Source organism: Condylostylus longicornis, unplaced genomic scaffold (assembly GCF_029603195.1).
Source record: "Condylostylus longicornis isolate FDR11 unplaced genomic scaffold, ASM2960319v2 ptg000055l, whole genome shotgun sequence".
Classification (NCBI taxonomy): Eukaryota; Metazoa; Arthropoda; class Insecta; order Diptera; family Dolichopodidae; genus Condylostylus; species Condylostylus longicornis.
In genome coordinates this window covers 2,075,434-2,097,371 of record NW_026578024.1, presented here as the reverse complement: position 1 = coordinate 2,097,371, position 21,938 = coordinate 2,075,434, and the positions used below count along the sequence as shown (strand labels likewise).

Sequence of the window (21,938 nt, the reverse complement as noted above, 5' to 3'; positions counted from 1 at the left end):
ATTTTTTTTTATTTTTTATAAGCGTATTAATAGTTTCTTTTGATGTAAATGGAAATAAAATAAAATAAAATGAAATTGTACTTTTTAAATCAATTTGTAATGAAATTCTTATGTTAGAAGAATGTACACGCCTAACACTCACTTCAAGGTCATTTGCTGGAATGTTATTTAGATAGAAAAGAATAATCACATTAAATTTTCTTGTATTAGTTAACTAATATTTATTTCTAGTTATTAAATAACAATTTATAACAATTTATCGTTTTTACTGAAGCAAAAGTAATGTATGATTAACAGTTTTCAGAATGTTTGATTTAATTAAATTTTATTATTAAGTACCCATACTTCCTTATGACTACGGCATAACCAAAGCTGAATTTTATATTGTTACTGGTCTCAAATACTAAATGCTGACGCTCTGAATGACTTATTGGCACAATGGCGCATAGTGGAGGAATATTCAACTAGATATCTAGTTGTGCCTCACTAAACTCAATGATACAATCTACAACCTGCATAATAAAAAAAAAATCTGATGTGGTCAGCACATAACCGACCGCATTGTGTATTGTCTAGTTGAGTGAAAGTGTTACAGAATATCAAAAAAATGTCTGTTAAGTACTTCTTTCCAATTTTAAGGACATTTGTAAGCTTATAGTTAACATATCTAGAAAAATGTAAATTTGGCTCTTAGTACAGTTTCGTTTTGTGCTATACGAATTCCCTGACATGCCCACCAGTTAGTTTTGGTAATGTCCAGAACTCAAATATCAAATTTCATAAAATCCCATCAATTCGTTCCGTAGATATGGCGAAAAATGTAAAATCGGCCCGCAAATCAGTTTGCGAGCCCTGATGTTTCCAAAAAATTTATATGTTCATTGTTTTAATACGAGGAATTCATATATTAAATTTGAATGAAATCGGTTGATTATTTCTCTTTATATACACAAAAATGTATATTTGGCCCGTAGTAAACGTCCAGTTGCTGATGCCTGATTTCTTCCAAAAGTTAGGAATTTTCGCGGACGGTCGAGCAAAGCTCATATATGAAATTTCAAGTAAATCGGTTGAATATTTTCTTCAAAATGGTGAAAAATGTAAAATCGACCCGCAAATCAGTTTTCGAGCCCTGATACTTCCAAAAAATTGATATGTTCATTGCTTTAATATGAGGAATTCATATATTAAATTTCAATGAAATCGGTTGGTTATTTCTCTTTTTATACACAAAAATGAATATTTGTAACGCCTAGTTGCCAATGCCTGATTTCTTCCAAAACATAGGAATTTTCGCGGACGATCGAGCAAAGCTTATACTTATATGAAATTTGAAGTAAATCGGTTCTTCAAAATGTAAAACATTCCCGCTAAAAAGTGCAGTTCCCGAGGCCTGATATATACCAAAAGTTGATCAATCCGTGCCATGGTGGAAATAAACTTACATATAAAATTTCATCAAAATCGGTTCAGCAGAACTTGAGATACACGCGTGCACACACAGACCGACAGACCGACAGACCGACAGACCGACGGACCGACAGGTTGCTAAAAATAGTTTACTTACACTTCCCTACTATGGAGAAGTGCATTCCCATCGAAAACTCGATATGCAAAATTTGTTGCCATCACATAACCTACCTATTGTTTACACAATACGGTCGGTAACAATGGCCCGTGTTTGCTCAATATTTTCTAAATATAAGAGATTGCAAAAAATTTTTCAGAGAACAAACAAAATTTGTATTTAAATGTTATAGATCTTAAATAAAAAACAAAATTTTGTTTTAAGGACCATTTACACAAGTACTTTTATGGGTTACAGCCCGTTTGGAGTTAAAGTTACTTAGGCACTGGGTATAATTAAAGTTATAAACATAAAAAAATTTAAATTTAAAAATTATTATAATTTTTATAGCACTTAAGAAAGTGATTATTTTCAACAAGTCAATCATCAATTCAATCGATTTTAGAAACAAAACTGAAAATACATTAAAATTTCTTCTATTCTAAATTGTGTAATTGAAAATTTTTTGTTTTTATTTTATGCAAAAATCTACTAAGATTTTTAAATTGTTTGGAAAAAATTGCTTTTATTTAATATGACAATAGTTCTCCTGCCCATCTCGGTTCCCCTAAAATCTATAATCTACAATCTAATATGACAACAACAATGTTTCATAATTAAAAAAAAAAAATTAAAATTAATGATTTATCAATTAAAGGTTCTTAGAAAAAAGATGAATAATTAATGGCATTCCAGTAGAAAATTTATTCAGAAACATTAAAAAGTTGTTTTTATGATGCAATTATAGAAAAAATAACTGTTTAAAATGAAATATAAAGAAAAATAGAAAAGAAGTAGATACAAAATGAATTGCACTTTTGATCGTAAAATTATTATTATTTTTTTTGTAACTCAACCTTTGTATTCTGGCTCTCAACTGTTACAAAATCAAAATCGAGTATTTATTTAGGAATTCATGATGAAAGCAACAGCACTTAACAGATTTTAAGCAAATCTTAATTAAAATACTAGTACAAATGGAAAATTGTAATAATTACAAAAAAAGCTCAATTGTTAATCAATTTTCTCAAATGCCGACTATCTTCCCGGATCCATAATGTAAATTAAAAATTCTGCAATTAATTAGTCCGAATTTCTAAAAGTTTATACATTTCCGAAAATCTCTAAAATTATTAATTTAGAAATACTTAATACTAAACTACTTTTACAACAGAAACCAATGATTGAACATGAAATCAATAAATTAATTAACAAATAGTTTTCGCTTCGATTTTATTTATTTTTCTAGCTTCTAGCTAATTGAATTAAAATCTATAAGTATTTTGCAGAAATTCAAATAGATAATTAATGTGATTTTTAAATAACATCTACGAAATAAGAAAGTGTTTAGATCGAAAACAAAAATTTAAACGAAATGAATTGGGATCAAATCAAAGGTTTGTAAACAAGGATTTTAACCTTTGACCAAGTGAAAATACTTTTTCGAAAAAAATCGTCTAGCTATTTAAATTATTTTGATTAATATATATACGCTAAATATACGTAAGTTTCGCAAATATAAGGAGCCGAAAATTTAAATTTTACTAATTTTGAGAGAACTTTAGAAAATGTTGTTTCCAAAAAAGTAAAAAATATTTGTTTTCATCGTTTTCATTTTCTTGTTTTCGTCGTCATTTTCTTAATTCCAAATTTTCCTATTGAAACTATCCGCATTTGCAAAAAAATACTCCGCCTGGTAGTTGTTTTGAATTATTGTTATTAAATCAGTTCAGCAACGGGGTTTTTTTCATTCATTTCCCTTTGGATAAAAAGTATGGAATTAATCTGTCCAATTGTATGTTAAATTAAATTTCATATATGGTCGACAGTTCGATTTAAAGTTTTCTTGATAAGGATCGGAGCATATATCCGAAAACTACAAAAATTTCACGGGAATTTAGTGTTTTTCAAAACCAAGTTAACTCATTAAAATAATTCGCACACCATTTTTTTAAGCTCATCAGAAGCTCATTAATTTTTTCAGTAATTTTTTGTTCTGTAGTGCAGAATCTATTAAATAAATTTTTTAAAGATCTCCCCTATAAAAAGAGAAAATCAAAATTTTACAAAGACATTTTCATTTATGAACGCATAGAGATCTGACAAAATAGTAAATAGAAACACTGAAACGGTCTTGTCTACATTATTTACACTCTGCAGTTATCTCAATGCAATTATTTTTTTATTAAGATTCTTTGCTTAATTCTATCTACACTAAATAACATTCTTCTTTTAATTTTCTTTCCTCACTTTTACTTGTTTTTTGTTTTTCATAATTATTAAAGTTAAATGCAATGTTCCTCAGTATAGAGCTATACAAATGTTTTCATTTTAATTCACATTTCAACTTTTTAATTTAAAAACAAGTGCAAAGAAAAAATAAGTAAACAAAAACAAAAAGAAAAATTAATTTTCAATACGGTTTTGCATATTTTCATTTTTCATTTTTCGTTTTACCTTGCACAAGGTTGCAATTTGCTTCCGCAAAAACTATGCCATACCAATGTAATAAAAGTATGTATGTATGTTTATGCATATACTAATATGAACGTTGGTGATATATTATACAAATCTACATGGTTCTTGAGGCAATATTAAGATTTAATTATGGTTTGATGTCTGCGATTTTTAAAAGCACAAACACTCACACATAAAATTTACTGTTTGTATGTCTGTATTATAAACTTAAACAAATTGAACAATTAGAAAAATTTTGAATTTTGTTTTTTTAAATCAGAACACTGCACATATTTTTGAAATGTAATTTTTTTATTTGAAATAAAAAAAAAAACTGGAAGTAGGTGCAACAAATGGCAAGTTATAGTGAAAATGAATTATGATTATTTTCATATAAATTCATTATTTATTCATTATTTATTAATTATTTTTATATAAATCAGAAATAAGAAAAGGAAATGTAGAAATTATAGTAAAACGTACCTGAAGTGAAATTGGATTTTATGCGAGCCAATTTGAATTTATTGTGAAAAAAACTATGTATTAATCGCTGTTGAAAAATATATGATAAAACTGTTATAAAATTGTTTTCGAACTTGTCACAATTGTTAACAATTAAAAAACAAAGGAAATTCGACTTGTCACAATTGTTATCAATTAAAAAACAAAGCTTTTATATGAAAGTCAAACTTAATCTTCTTATTTATTAAATCATTGTAATTTTAATATATTCAGCTCATTATTTTATCATTCACTTCAATTTAATTATAATTTAAATAAATTTTTTTTCCTATATACAAGATTTTATGATATATACATTCTAATAAGTACACAAGAAAAGTAAACTCCTACTTCTATCTAATGAAGATTATTAGAAGATGACAAGATAAAATTTATCGTGTTTGTAAAAAAACATTTCTAATTACTTTAGAATTTGTCAGTAAAGTAAAGGTTTATGTTTGTCTACTTATAATATTTAAACAAAAATATTAACACAATCTTCGGAAGATTTTTCATAATAAAAAATATGAGAAATTTTGTTAAAATTTAAACATTTTTTTAACAACGAAAAATCTGATGTCGTCATCATGTAATCGACATATAGAAAATGAATAATTTCTCCGTAAAAAGTTGCAGTTCCCAGAGCCTGAAATATCCCAAAACTTGATCAACCCATGGCATAACCAAACTAAACTCGCATATAAAATTTCATCAAAATTGATTAAACCGCTGTTCAGTTCGCTTCTCTACCATAAAGAAAATATGATTTACAAAACTTAGCATGCCATCATTTCTGAATTGTTTTGATAATCGCACAATACGCGAAAACGGAATAATTAACAAATATCAGGCACTTATCGTCTACATACATATATCCAAAATTTTCCAAATCATATATTCATAAATTCAGATCCAATATCTAAATTATTCTCCAATAAAAAATCCTTTCGAACTCAAAATATTTCCTGATTAATTTTAAATACATATTTCAATTCAACACCTTAACATAATACTTTAAATACAATATTGTAATATTATATACATAAACTCAAATTAAAAGCAATTTTATTGATCAATCGCGTTTGAACAATTGAATTTTCCAGTTATTTACATCAAATAAAATTCTCTATACTTAGTAAAAAATTACGGTAATAATTTTCATTTTATATGTAAAACAATTTTCAAAAATGAAATTATAAGCCTGTATAACAATTTAGCATATAATGTTTTACGACTTGTTTAATCGAATACCTATACACATATACACACATATATTTATTATTATACTAAAGATAATATAAGTATGTCATTTAATCCTTTGATAACTTATCGAATTATCGATCATAATACAAAGTGTAATAAATTCTCTGTTTGTATTTAACCAGATTCAACTGAAAAATTAATTGTGCACAAAGTAATCTTATACATAGTAATAAATCTCTTGTCGGTTAAATGTTAACGATAAGTACAAGCTGTAATTTTGTATTTAAATGTATGTATGTACATATTCAGTTTATTAAGGAATTTTTATTATGTTTTGATTTCATTTGATAAAAAAAAGTATGAATACAGGTTTCCTACCTTAAGTAATAAAAGAAAATACGGTTAAGTAAATCAAATTAAAGCCACTCACAATATTAATTGGGTTTTCTTTGATAAAGAAGACAATTATTTTGAAAGTTTTAATACTGCAAACATTATTAAATGCATATATCAAAAACATTTAATTTTTTTAAGAATTTATTTAAAACACTACAGTAGAGGCCCGGTAAACACAATAAATACGGCCGGATGTCGTTATCTGCAGCCCATTATATACTCTATATAATGATATACTCTAAAGTATATCATTATATACTTTATATTTAATACTTCAATAAGAGAAAGAAAATGAAAAAAAAATTGTATGTTTACTCGGTCAGAAGTTCATAAAATTGGATGTTCACAAAATCAGATTTCTACTGTATCAAGATATTTTCTCTTGCTTCCTAAGGTAAAAAATTAGTATAAGTACATTAGAACTTTAATAATTTTAATTCATTAATCATTGTCATCAATAATATCAAAATATCCCGTCATATTCAACGAGCATTTTAATTCAGAAATTTATATTAGGATACAAAATTTAAAAAAATTTTAAAATAATCATTACAATTATTCAGTATAAATAAATTATAATTAAAGTTTATTTCAACTAAGTATATTTATTAATATTACATTAGTTTGTTAAAAAATATATTAAAAAATAATTTATTTTAAGTAGTTTATTTGTAAGTAACTACAATTAATAATAATTTTAATGTTTAATTTTAATGTCGAATATAAATTTAAATTTCACATTAAGGCAACAAAAAAAAATTATTATTCAATTAATTTCACATGTTTTAATAACAATTTAATTATTCTTATATTAATATGTATGTGGGTCTTTCAGTAAATAATGGCAAAATAAGGAAAATTTCAGTACAAACATTTAAAATTTACCCTACTACCCCATTACCCTATAATACTTATTATTACAACATTATTATTTTATTTAGAACAAAAATAAACCATAAATTTCATTCATAAATCTTTAATGTGCACGATTAGCATTAAATATTTAAAAGAAAACAAAAAAACGGAAAATAATTTCTATTCTATAAAAACACACTACTTTGTACACGAAATAAGTGAGTTGAGTACACACGAAATACAAGTAAGTAGTAAGTACTCAACAAAATTTATAAACAATGTTTTATACAAATATGAATAAACAAGTAAGTAGATTTATGAAAAAGCCAAAAACAAGACAACATAAAAGAGAATTTTTTTTTGTAATGACTTTTTCAAAGTCATATCTAATGAGTCTAATAAATTTTTATATACATACTTAGTAATATTTTTAAATGATAAAATAAAAATTCTTTTAATATTGTTGAAGAAATTGACGTTTTGAGAACCAGTTAAATTAACAGCACCGTACACAACATATAAAGTATTAAAAAACCACATGACGCAATATACGTCACACTGACATGACGCTTTGTTATACGAAATTTTAAAAATAATTTATTATTTTAAAAGAATTCATATTTATATCAGTTTCATTTAAAATGTGTGAGCCACCCACTGAATAAATGGTGCCAATATTTATGTATAAAAATTTATAAAAAAAAAATTTCCAGCTACTTAATATTTTTTTTTTTTGATCTCTCGAATCTCTCAATGAGAACAAACGTATTTGAATGAGGCACCTATGCAATAAATGTTGCTATTGAAAATTATAATTATTTTAGAACTAATTGCATTTTGAGAAAACTAAGTAAGTATACGTACATTATTTGATTTAAATAATCAAATAAATGACATTGTATTCGAATGACATATTATGTAAGTATACAATTCAGAAGAAAACTTCACCTTGTCCGGGAAATTTATGAAAATTATTTATTTACATGAAATAACTAAAAAATAAAACAAAAAAATTCATAAATTTTTAAAAGTTTCAGGGCTATTCAATTACTTAACATCAAGCGAATTACTTATTAATTTTATTGAAATTCCTTACCAATACATTGAATAATTAAAATGTAAGTATAATTTTTCCATACAAACACACATTAAATAAATAGAAGTAATTAATTCAATATTTAAGGGAAAGAAACGGAAAAATTATTTTTCCTTTCAAATTAAACAAACTCTTGGTAACAACCCATAAACTTCACAAATCAAATCCAAAAATAAAATTGCAACCAAAACCAAATATATTTTCTCTAAACTAGGTAATTAAATAAAATCCCAGTTATTATATATACATAAAATATGCGTAACTATTTGTTTTCACATAAAATTTACAATATTAGATAAAATAAATCGTGAATTGTTATACGAAAAAAAAACTAAACTTAAATTATATATTAACAATCTCACATACCTATATACAAAAAACACATGAAATTTCAGTTTATGAGAATAATAAATTTTATGTATTTAAATAAAATTCAAGTTCATATTTTTCGTACTCGTACATTTCCTTTATATACTTTGTAAGTACATATTCAGTGTTATATATAGTAAATCTGTACATAACTTTGAAAGTATTAATAAACATAAAACTAAAATCTGAAAGATAATTCTAATACATGCTTATATTATGTATATGTATGTATTTATGTATGTAGGTACGTGTCTCTACGTAATTATAAACTAGACTATAGTAAAAAAAAAATTAAAACAGAATCATAATAATTTCATCACACAAACCTACGTACCTACATATAAAAAAAATTACTAATAAATGTGTATTATAGATATGTACATATATTATATGTACATACATACATATATATTATAATTTCATATATATACATACATATTTACAGCTATTTTTGTGAATATTTATTTTAAAATTTCTATTATTTTATATAAATTTTGCCTTTGACTTTGAAAAAATGAAAAAAAAAATTGATACCAACAAAAGAAACGAAGCAAAAAACAAAATTTTTTCAATTTATTTATATTGTGAAAAATCTTATGTGTTAGGGAAATATAGAAAGTAAAAAAGAAAATTCTAAACCTTTTCCCGAATTAAAATCTGTAAAAATCTACTGATATTTAAATTTTTAGTACTTAATATTAAAATAACATTTAAAATTCTGGATAGGTTCCTGGTAGTTCATTTTGAAAAGCAGATAGACTCCAATCAGATATTTGAGCAACAGAGACTAACATAACAAAAAAAAAAAATACGGAAATTTCAATTTTTGAAACTCAATATAATTATTATAAATTACTTTCGAAAATTACATATGCCTGCCAACTCACACAATTAAAATGAAAAGCAACAAATAAAATTAAAAGTGAATAAAACATAAAACAAACATACATTGTGTTTTCTTGGAAATTATGCAGTCTCAACACAATCTAAAATAAAATTTTCCAAGTCTTAAATTAAAATATTATTTTTATAATGTTAATGTTGCCATAAATGCTCTATAAATTTGATCTACAGCTCATATAAGTACATCGCTATTATTTGTAAACAATTTCAAGTTCATTTTTACAAGTACATATGTACGAGTATACAAACATGCATAATGTATATGTTTTTTTCATTATAATTTGCTAAAATGTTTAATTATTACGTTTTACTTATATGCACACTATTATTTATTATCGCCTACAATATTTATTCCGGTTTTCTAATAAAATTATATATTAGAATACTGACGTTATTTCTCATTGTATATGTATATAGTGAACTTATATAAACAATTATGTTGCAAAAATTACGTTTTACAAAATATTTTTAGTATATAAAATTTTGAATTTAATTATGTAATCGAAAATAAACTGTAGATATACAAGTTGCAAATTATTTATTTATTCTAAATATGAAATTAATATAAATTTTGTTTACAGAAATGCTCATAAAAATCAGAATACTTATCAAAACTAATCTTTTTCGACATTAAAAATTCTCCATAATTCAATTTATATAAGAAATGGCAATTATGAGGCAATACCTTTTAAATCCTCGTGTCATACGCTTCACACCTATCGTCTTTGTATTTAGTGTAAAAATTTATTCGTATTTCTACACTTCTCATCAAAGGGCAATATTAAATATTACCATTTTTGTTAACTTTTAACATTCATTCTTATTAAATTGCCAAATTTTAAATTTTTGATTTTTTTTAAAATTAAAAAAAAAAAGAACTCACAAAATGAACGTTTAAAGCAACAAAATGAGAAAAAAGTTTTGACTAACCTTATCTTTTTCAACAAAAAAATGTGTATCTGGCATTCTTTTCTTTATTAATTATCAATATTATTAGAAATAAATATTGAAATTTTATTAAGCACTTTATTTGATTTACAAAAATTTTTCTATTTTTATTATGCAATGATCTTATTAATTTTCGTTTTATTTATTTTTTCAATAATTTTCGCAATTTTTTTTTTTTTTTTGTAATTTTTGTATTTTGTAATATTCTATCTTCTTATTACATTTATTATTTATAACGTTAGAAAATGTAAGAATCCTTAAATACTCGGATGAACTTATAATGAGCCCTACGACAAAAAAAAAACGATCCGTACAATTAACTGTATACTATTTACTAACGGTACAAAAACAAATTCAGTCGATTTAACTGTAAAAATCACAAAAATATTTTTTTTTTATTAAAATACACACGCAAACTCACACGAACAAAATATGTGTGAATAAAAATATTATTTATTAAAAATTTTCTCTCTTTTTATAACTTTATTTTTAATTTTTTTCTTAATTTTATTTTTAATTTTTTTCTTAATTTTATTTGTTGAAATTCTTAATTCACTTTTCTATATTATTTAATTTTATATTTTTATTTTTTGTTTTTTAAATTCTATTTGCTGAAATTAAACTGTAAATACGAACGCATATATTATGAATAAATATAAGAGAGAATCCAATAATTGTATTTTCGTTCAACAGATGATTATAACAAAACCGTTATTTCAATTCGATTTTTCGTTGTTTTTGTTGTTGTTTATTTATTTTGACATTTAATTATTTTTATTTTATTTTTTTTAATTTTATCTTCTGTTTTTATTTCCTTAATTAAATAAACTGATGTAAACTGATCCCAAAATAAAATAAATAAATATTTATAATTTTTCATACATAAATGCATGTACATATGTATATATTTATGTGCTTCAAAAATAATTAAATATTCCTATATAAGAAAGTAAAGTATATAATAAATAAGTATATATAATTAAACCGAAAAAAAGAACACAACAAAAATAATATGGAAAAATGACAATATTGTAAACAGTAACCTTTTCATTCCGTTGCTAAACTTATTCTAAAATAAAAATCAGTAGAATCAGAAGAAAATATAAAAAACTTGAATGGAAAAGCTTTAGAACAAAATTATTTGACGGTGATTAGTAATGCAACAAAAAGTGCAACTATATCAATAAATTTTAACACTACTTGTGTATAAAATGAACATTTATATATAAATACAGATAAAGAATATTACGTGTACGTGTACTTATATTTTTACATGTTACTGTTAGCAGTTAAAATTGGTAATTGTCTGAGTTTGCTTATACTCGTATTGTGTACGAAATATCGATTTTTTAATCGAAATCTGACATAAAATTAAACCTGAGGAAAACAATTAAAAACTAATTGATTATCATCAGATTTTCTGTCGGGTTTTTAAAAAACAGAAATGACTTAAGTAAAACTTTTTGTTATTTTGAATTTAACACTGAAAATACATATTTGAAAGATTTGCTGTCAGATGTTTGACATTAATGGTATAATAATGAATCTGATGTGTAATTGCTTATCAGATTACACACTAGATTAAATTGTAGAAAAAGTATTATGTGGCACCTAAAAAATTAGTTATTAAAATCACAAAGTAAATTTTGTCCATGTAGAATTTCCTTGTAAGTTTAAAATGCATTAGAACATTTATTGAATGTCGGGAATTATTTGTGTATATTAAGTTTTTAACATATGTATGTACGTTTTAGCTAGTTCAGATGCATTTTCAAAAATTTGGGTCTTTCTATTCCCAATTCTTGCACAAAATTTCATGAAAGTACAAACTCAAAATTTTGCTGACAGCGTAAAGCTCAATTTTTTAAATTAGTTTAAACTACGAAAATCATGCGGCACAATATTTTAAAGAATATACTTACTTTTTGCAAACTACATTTGCTAAGCATTTAGAACAAAAAAAATTACAATTTGAAGGTTTTCGAACATTCGTAATAACACATTAAAAAGTTATTGGTAATTTCCTTTCAAAAGGAAAACAAAAGTTAAAAAATAAATAAATGAAAATATTTTCAAATTAAAATACAAGCACAGATACATACCTAGATAATAGTATATACATAAATGCTACTCAAATATATTTATACATATAAATTTAAACACATATAGCATATATTATATCACTAACAAAATAAGATGCAAATAAGATGAACAGGTTGGTGTTTAGGAAGAATACAAATTTTTTAAATAATAATAAAAAAGACTGGGTGCAATTTAAATGCATTTATTTTAACAAAGTGCTTGTACTTCACGTCAAACTTTCGTCCTTCATCAATTTCTAATTTTTTCTACATACTTAAATACACATATGTATGTATGTAATTATGTAAATATAAAAATATTTTGAGTACCGCATAAACCGAATAAATTAATAAAATGAATTCTAAAAAAAAATTCTGTTCACAACAGCGAAAGACGGCGATAATACCGTCAACAAAAAAATATTTACATCTACTAACGAGAAATAAAAGAATGAAAATAAGAAAATTTTGATTTAAAAATCGTGAGACTTTTTTTTAAATTGTTATTTTTATTATTATTACAAGAAAAATTATAAATATTATAAATAAAATACGAAAAAGACGTAAGAATAAAAACAGAAAATAAGAGAAAATTTTAATGAGAATGGGAGGAAAAATCAAAAATTAAAAGAAATGTATCAAAAGAATTTTTCATTTCGGAAAACAAAAATATTGAGAGAAAATTAGAAAATCGGAAAAAATTTGTAAAAATGTATGAAAATGTTATTCTGTCTGTAAAAGCAAATTTAAACGCCCTTCACATATGTTTTAATTTATGTTTAACATTATTTTAAATGAGTTCACGATTCCAGTTATATTTCAATATTTCTTGTATCAACCTCAAGAGTCACAGATATACTTTCAGAAATAGATATTTGATATTAACTGAAACGGGCGATATGCTACTTTGAGAGCAGCATACATTTTCAATCTCAAATTCATTTTTAATTCGGTTTTTAGCCCTGATCCTTGACACAGAGATTAATAATTTAAAATGTTTTAATATTTTTCTAAAAAGAAAGTTCATTTTTCTTTCCCTGTCTTATATTGTCTTCGTACTTGTGGTTCTTCATCGCTTCACTTGAAAATCAAAGAAATATTAGTAGTTATTTGCAGCAAGCACAAAATAAATTGTAAATAAAATAAAGCAATACTGGCGCAAAAAGTTCAATCACTACGTTCGCGATAAGAAAAAATTCATTAATTTTAATTTTTTAAAACTTCATTTGACAAACTAAAATAAGTTTTTTTTTTTTTTAGAAAGAAGATTGTAACAGACACGCTTGGATAATAAAAAATATTGTTTGTAGATTGAAAGCGTATTTGCAATTTAATCAAAATTTACCAAAATTTTAATAATGAACATTTTTATTATATATTTTTAAATTCGAATATCAATAACAAAAACCTGATGTGTTCAACACTTAACTGACTTATCCCAAAACTTGATCAGTGTGTAAAACGGCCAAAACAAACTCGAATATAAATTTTCAACAAAGTCGGTTTAATCGAAATTTTGATACGCGAGTGCAAACGCAGACAGAAGGACATTCTGCTAAAAATAATTTATTTATGCTTTCCTACCATGCGAAAGAGTGACGAGTTTCCACCAGAAACTCGTCATGGGAGAATTAGTAACATCACATCATCTCTCACACTGTTTGTAATGCAATCGGTGTGTAAACAAATCGAATATGAAGTGTACGCGCAATTACATGATTGGAAAATATTAATACAAATCGAAAGTTTTTGCAAAGAGTGAATGCGAAGTTTAGTATTCCAAAAATTAACACTAAGATATAACAGTAAAACTGAAAAGCCATTATTACTTATATTAGAATAAAAGTAATTAATTTTAATTTCTGTTCTAAAAATAATACACTTAAACAAATTTGTGCATAATGTACGTACGTACATACATACATATATACAATCAAACATACATAACAAATAACATAATCTAAATATATAATAAAATCATACAAATAAGTATGTATAGCTATTGTTCGAATTATAACCTTCAATTATATTAAATCAATAAATAAAAAGACAAATAAAATACAAGAAAACAAAATGAGTGAAAGAAACGAGATAAAAGTACAAATATTTAAGGGTAAGAAATGATATTATTAACGTCATATTAATTCTATACATTCCTACTTAATTCATTACTGCCTCTTTGTTGTCTTCATACATGTTATAAATAAGAAAGAATATGAACTTGACCTAGTGATTAAATTTTATGCTGGTGTGCATTTCAATGTCAACACTTTTATAACTTGTTTATTAAGTATGCATTTATTTATATAGGCACTGTCACTGTTTAAAGATCCCACTTATCAAGAAATTAATTTATAGAGTGAATAGATAAAAATTGCAATTTATAAAAATTGCATTTTTAAATTAAAATGATTATAAATCAATAATTACATGAATAATACACACGCGCATAACCAATAAGTACATGCAATATAGAAGTTGTTTTAATATAAAAACAGATATCCATGTTTTAATAAAATTTTACATATACCTATTTAATTTAAAAATTTTTACAAAAATTTTAGTACCTTCTTAGGTACAACTTTTTTTCTGTACTTTTATAGAAACGATTAATGGAAAACTTTTAGAAAAATACTAATTTAAACTTATATGTTACTATAATTTATTATTCATATTAAATTTCCTGACTTTTAATACCTTTAATAAAAAGCGATCAAATTTTAAACAGCACAAAACCATGTAAGGCAAACTCAATTACCTTAAACTCTTAAGCTCTTTAAACAAACGTCGTAAGTAAAAATTTCTCCTAAAGAATTCAATTTAAAGGCAAAGAACTTTTATATACTTATACTCATATTATTGCAAACAATCCGAATGCATAATAAAAAAAAATTCTATATTAAAATTTTTCGAAATCCATAAAATACATAACTTCATTTTAAACGGATTGCTTACATATTCCAAAAAGGATATGTAAGTAGGTTCAACACGCCTATGAGTGAATTATAATAATATTTTAGCTATTATAACACTAAAGCATAAGAATTACATGGGTACCAAATCTTAATATTTTACATGTTCGATATATCTAGACTTACATATAAACTTTTTTGACAGGAGTACTTATGTATAAATTTAACTACATTGGTAAATATGTACTTAAATATTTATAAAATGCGACTTGTTATTGATTTTGTGATTCTTTCTGGTCTTAAATTGTTTTATACCGAATATACAATACAGTCGGTATAGCACGTGGTTATAAATCAGGTTTATTCAGACAAAGTTTTCTACAGTTCATAAACAAAAGTAGTTAGATAATTTCTATTTATATATTTCAAAACAAAATAAATGTATATTAAGGAACAATAATTTTACATAATCTTACTTTTAAAAATTTAGTTAATACATTTACAAAAAAAAATTTGTGATGTGACCACTACTAACTTTTAAAATGTAAAAAACTATTTCAGATAATCAGTACCTTCAAACATGAATTCTTGCCAGCAAAAATTGCTAGATTTTATACTTAATCAAAAATCAACAAGGCCAACGATATACCTTATTTTTTCGATCATTTTTTCCCACATCCTTTATTAACTTCGTTCATTCTGTCTTCCTCTGTTTCCATCCATTCAAGTATTTAGATCGTATTTATGTACATTATGCATGTAGGTATAGGTAGGTAAGTACCTACCCATGAATTTGTAGACAAATAAAATAATCAAATTTTTATTTTTAAACTTAAATAAAAAATTTTTGCTGATAAATTCGGTTTCCTTTGAGAGAACTAAAATTTAATTATTTTAAATAGACAATTTAGATATTGTAAGTTTCATTCATTTTGTTAAATTAAAATCTGTTTTTGATTCAATATGTAAATGTCTTCATGGTTTTTACAACTCCCAATACTTAATACATATATACACATTGTTACATAGTATATAATGTGCCTACATAATACTATATAAGCTTCGTCCTGATGTGATTCATGAATGCAGAGAGAAACAAATTAATATTATGTTAATTGAACAATAATGATGAAAATTATAGGACAGGTACACAGATAGGTACACATTATGTACATATGTATGTAGCATGTAAGTATATGCAAACATGTTACAACTCAATGGTAATTGTATTTTTCAATATAATCAATTTAATACTAATTACTATATGTACATACATATATGTATATATATATATATATCTATATACAAGTTTAAACATACCTCCTGACAATAAACTGATGCAAAACCCCAATTTGACATAGAAAAATCTTTATTCATTCTATTCTAAAAAATTTTCTTTTTTTTTGCTGTTGCACTTAACAATATTGTATCTATCTAGGCCTAGGTAATAATTAATAAAAATCTTGTACTTTTTTTTTGAATATTTAAAAAATAAATTTATTAATCCTATTCACTTTATGATTTATTAATACTTTAGAATTTTGAGATCTTTTTTTTTTTTGTGATTTTTTTTAAATATAATGTTTCGTTTATAATATAATTTTTTATAAGGTACTTAAAATTTCAAATGCAATTTCTCTTCTCTTTACATCAATCACTGGAATTGGAAAATTTTTAACGAGAAAAATTTTCTTTATTTTGACATTTCCATAATTCATATTTCAAGTGACAATTTCATATTTCAAAAAGAGTTGAAGCAAAAAGGAATTCTTTCAGAAATAATCGATTCTTTGTTTTTATATAATTAGTAGCAAAGCAACGAGATTTCTTTTTTAAAATCTTAACAAGAAGGAAAAGTCAAAAATAAAAAACATAGGAGAATCCACTTATTTGTGTTTTTGAACGCGGTTTGTTAGATTTAATTAAATTTTCTGAAATAAAAATTGGAAAAGCCGAGAGTTATGATAACTTGCGCAAACCTAAATTTATATAAAATTTTACTAAAAATATATGTCAAATGTCAAACTCTATACTCTAAAGAAATTTACTGCTTGTTAGCTATGAAATCAAATTATGCTTCTCAATCAGCATACCGGAGTTCCTTCTTGTAATTTTCGTTTCACAAAAATAACCCTATATAAATATTCAACACGCATTCATTTCATTAGTTTATTTTTCTTCCATTATTAAGTAAAAAATCGTTTTAAACTTTAGGGAAAAAACTATGTACATACCTACATCAAAATACGTATTTTGACATAATTGGAAACTAGATTGATAGACGGCGGTCGCGCTTAAGTTTGTCTTAATATGACAAAAAAATAAAAAAAAATTTTATTTAATTCTTGTAAAAATGCATAAATGCATTTTATATAAAAATGTATTTTTCAATGAAATATACGTCAATGTTTTAAAGTTTATTAAAAAAATACTGTTCTTTTTTTATTATGTACATATGTATGTATATAGGTACATACCTAACTCAGAGCATACCTGCGTCATACGATTACAATGCATCCAATATTGTTTTAAAATTATCTTTAATATTGTTTCCCAATAATATTTCAAACTTCCATATAATTTATTTTAAAATTAATCGAATTTTATTATACAAACCTAAACAATTTGTCTTAAAATAGAAAAACAAAACACTAAATACAACAGCATTGCCATGACCTAAAATAATATGTTCTAAATATATTAAATTACATAAGCAAAAATATTTGGTTATAAACATACCTAAGCCCTCGATGTCGTATACTAATATGTACTTCATTTCGACTTACGACATGATGTAAATTTGAACCATTTTTATTAGGCTACAACAATGTTCCTGTTACGACATTAAAGATCAAAAATTTTTGTTTACAGATTTTAAATGTTTTTTTAATTCTATACCGAATTTAGTTATAACACAAGACTAAAGCACATTTTAATAATGAACTATTTCTAGTTAAAAATGCTTTTTCAATAGTTAAACTTACGAATTGAAGTGATATATTTAATCACATGTATATTTTCGTGTATTCAGTGATATATTTAATATTATAACTTAATCAAATTTTGTTTTATTAATTTTTTTTATTTGACCCATTTGCAAAACTACACGCTTAAAGATAAAAAGATGAAATTTCATATATACCCCAGATCTTTATTATTAACTTATTTTCGTTGAGAAAAATTTCTCCTATCTCCTTCCACCTAAAAATTATAGGCCCTCTATTATAAAATAAAAATGCCATTTTTCAACTATTTACTGTAGCGAAACCATCAGTTTTTTTTGAAATAGTACAAACCTTTGAATTTTAAAAAAATAAAATGGTCGTTAAAATTTACCGTTATCTAAAGTCCATTTTTTTTTAATTTTTGACATCGTAGGAGTCGAAAATGCAGGATTTAACTGCTTTCAAATACTAATATATAGTTTATCTTGTTAGAAAACGTTTTTTCCACCTCCATACTTCGCTTGTATATTGAAATAGCCGTTAACATAATGCTCGAATTCAATGATTAATTGCGTGAGTTAAGAATAAAATTATATTTTTTATGGCAAGGAATTTATTGTTAGCTTTAAATTGAAATTTGGAAAAATTTGCAGTTTCGGAAATAGAAATTTCCTACATATATTTATACTTTTATGAAAAAATTTATACATATATAACTAATTCATAGTAATATAGTGTGTTGTATGTAGGTATGTAAATATATTAATTTTAAAATTTTGTGTTCACATTAGTAAGGCAAATACACAAAAGAAAACAATAAATACAAATTTATTGAAAAAAATAAACACAATTAACACTAATTTCATTATTTATGAAGACTGCTGTTTTCCCAAAATTACCATGTGGAATTTAAAATATTCACCAAAAAATTATTTAAGCATTAAAGCCTTCAAAAGCAAATATTTAACAGCAATTTCAGCACGATAATAATGTTGGTTAACTAATTTACATGCAGTTTCTTCTTCATCTTCAGTGCATAGTGGCTTAAGGTTTCTGTTTTTTACAGATTAAAAGTGTTCATCGCAAAACAAAAAAAGCGCGTTAATCTTTAACGACATTGTATATATAAGTAGATAAATTTGAAATATGTAATAATTTTTCTTTAATTTTCTTTGAAAATCACTGATTGCTTAATTGTTGTAAAAGTTATCATCTTAGATCCACAACTTCGATCCGGCATTTATCATCTAGTAACACATGTTGCGCTTCCTACAATTGAAAAACTAAATCAAGATTGCTAAACAATTACTGTAAAAGATCTTGCCATAAATAAAGCTGGGTCGTTTGGATGTGGATGAAATCCACTTTGTCGACAATTTCCAATGTAATCCAATCCATAATTTGGGGTTAGCATAAAAAATCCGGATCTAAAAATATTTGAAAGTTAATTTTGTTTATGAAATATAGTTGGTATGAACTTAAAAATATATTATCTTACGATTGATATTTTGGTGCACAAACTATAGCTATTGCCTCTGGCATCATCATTTGGTACGAACAATGCGTGTGTAAATCTACCGAAGACAAAAAGGCAGTTTGACTTGGATGCGTCTGAAAAATTTTTTACATTATAATCAAAAATGTAAATGTCTTTTTTTAAAATATTTAAATGTTACATGGATCCATCCTAAAGTAATTAGATTTTTCTGATCTTGAATATCAAAAATCTCTTCTTCATTTGTTGTTGTACAACTATCTGAAGTCCCAGATTGCTTTGGTATTATTATATGTGTTATTAGTAAACGATGATAAGCTAGTTTTCCTGCTAAAATTCCACAGGTTTCAATATTGTTCAATGTATTCTTCCTTGCCAATTCTAGAAAAACCGACATAGTATTGTTTGGAACAACAACCGTTCTCAAAGACCCTTCGATTAAAGATTCCGATCGATGTGGTTTAGTACTTCTATCAAACGTTGGCCTAATAAGTATATAATAATATTAAATGTTAAATTAAAAATTCTTTTGCTAAAACCTTTGCGGTGAAGGTTTTTTTTCAGGCACTGAATCGGGAAGTAGTAAGCCTTCTGATCTCCTATTTGGCCCACTGGGAAAATCATTTGGATAAACAACTTGGTCTAAGAGACTTAAATCTGGAGCACTAGGTTGAACATTAGGATCGCTTTCTATTCTTAAATTATCCAAATTTACTACCTAGAATTCTAAATATCAATTACCGAATATTATTGAAAAAATCTTTTACATTATTTTTCATATTATCTCTTTTGGCAGCCTCCTCTCTTTCTTTTTGCTTGGCCTCGTCTTTTTTATCGGCTAAATATTGTGTATATTCTTTCTCGTAACGATTCAATAATTTAACTTTGAGCTCTTCAGTGACAGGCATAACTTCTTTTAATTTTGTTTTAATTGGTTGTTTAACCGTGCTAGATAATGTTTTATATTCAGGGTGGGATTTGATTTTTTCTAAAAACAGCGTCATAAACTTGATATACAAAATATACGCATTTTCATGATTCCCCTCTTGCAAATAAACATGAGCCATTCTAACCATTTCTGTTCCAGATCGATAATATCTAAAATTATTAAATTGCATGTGTTTTGTAAAATCGATGTTAATAGTTTATAAAACAAAAGTTTGAAATATAAATTACGGATGATTTATTAATTGATTTTGGCTTTCATTTTTTTTTGTGTTACCTCTTAATAGGAATGTTCGGATCAATACCAACAATTCCATAATTAGATAATGCCCGGATGCGTTGATGCGGTTCCATGTTTTTGGATGACGTTGCAGATAAGTTAATTAAGGATGACATTTTCAAATATTCCTAATTTTTCTCGTACAACCTTTTATATTTTATTAATTAAGTCCACCCATAATGCATCATACTGACTTATAAACACTAGTTGTTTTGATTCAATTCTACTTAATTGTTTTTTCTAAATGACATTTCTAACAATTTTTAAATGTTGACAAATAATATGTCACAATTCACAAAACACTTGGTAAACTTACGCCAACAACTTTAATATAAAATTTGCGTTACGTTCGATTTTTTAAATATGATAAAATTATAATACATACATGTGTGTAGGTACTTTTACAAATTCCGAGAATTTGTATTAATTGTTGATTAACGTTGTAAAATACTCTTAAGCACCTAAACTTGCATAATTTAAATACATTTAATATATCCTTTAATATATGAAATATATTTATTTATTTTGACGTTATGTTTTTAGAATTTTTGCCATTATTTTTTAAAGAAAATCATATGTAATATAACTAGATAAAATGAATAGGTAATATAACTAGGTATAATAAATCATAGGTAGTATGACTAGTTATAAAATTAATAAAATTAATAAATAAAATTAGTAAATGGTTAATCATTTTTTATTTTGTAACTTAAATTTCGCACTAGGTGGCTCACGTAATAAACTATTTTTGATTTAATTTGACAATGAGTCCCGTGACGATCTTGAATTTTTAAATTTTTAAGATTAGAACACACATTTCCCCCTATTAGGGTTCTTGAAGAGATTTAACTTTTAGTTTTGCAACTATGTGATTATGTTTATGTAGACAATTTTCACAATATTTCATTAGTTAATATCGTACAATACACATGCAACAGTTGCACCGAATCAATTAGTCAAATAGTTTGAAATTTCTTACAAACTG

The 21,938-nt window shown here is 24.7% G+C and overlaps 2 protein-coding genes across 4 annotated transcripts in view; both read right to left on the bottom strand.

Annotated features, from left to right (window-relative positions):
- The window catches only part of LOC129612114 (calcium-binding mitochondrial carrier protein Aralar1), a 29,976-nt gene extending 13,103 nt beyond the window's left edge, over positions 1 to 16,873 (bottom strand). The window contains exon 1 of one of the 3 annotated variants that reach the window (XM_055525639.1): positions 16,609 to 16,873. In XM_055525639.1, the coding sequence (XP_055381614.1) occupies positions 16,609 to 16,665 (57 nt within the window). In that variant the 5' untranslated portion in view covers positions 16,666 to 16,873. Of the gene's footprint in view, positions 1 to 10,277; positions 11,101 to 16,608 lie in introns of those variants that run through there. The other 2 variants (XM_055525641.1, XM_055525640.1) reach the window with 2 other exon arrangements.
- A 2,170-nt stretch (positions 16,874 to 19,043) lies between these two features.
- LOC129611882 (STAM-binding protein) lies at positions 19,044 to 21,211 on the bottom strand. Its single transcript, XM_055525296.1, has 7 exons — positions 20,951 to 21,211; positions 20,496 to 20,826; positions 20,268 to 20,446; positions 19,910 to 20,213; positions 19,732 to 19,844; positions 19,558 to 19,660; positions 19,044 to 19,502 (listed from the first exon to the last, which is right to left on the bottom strand). The coding sequence occupies exons 1-7, from the start codon at positions 21,067 to 21,069 to the stop codon at positions 19,443 to 19,445; spliced, it is 1,209 nt and encodes a 402-aa protein (XP_055381271.1). The 5' UTR covers positions 21,070 to 21,211; the 3' UTR covers positions 19,044 to 19,442.
- Positions 21,212 to 21,938: the final 727 nt, after the last annotated feature.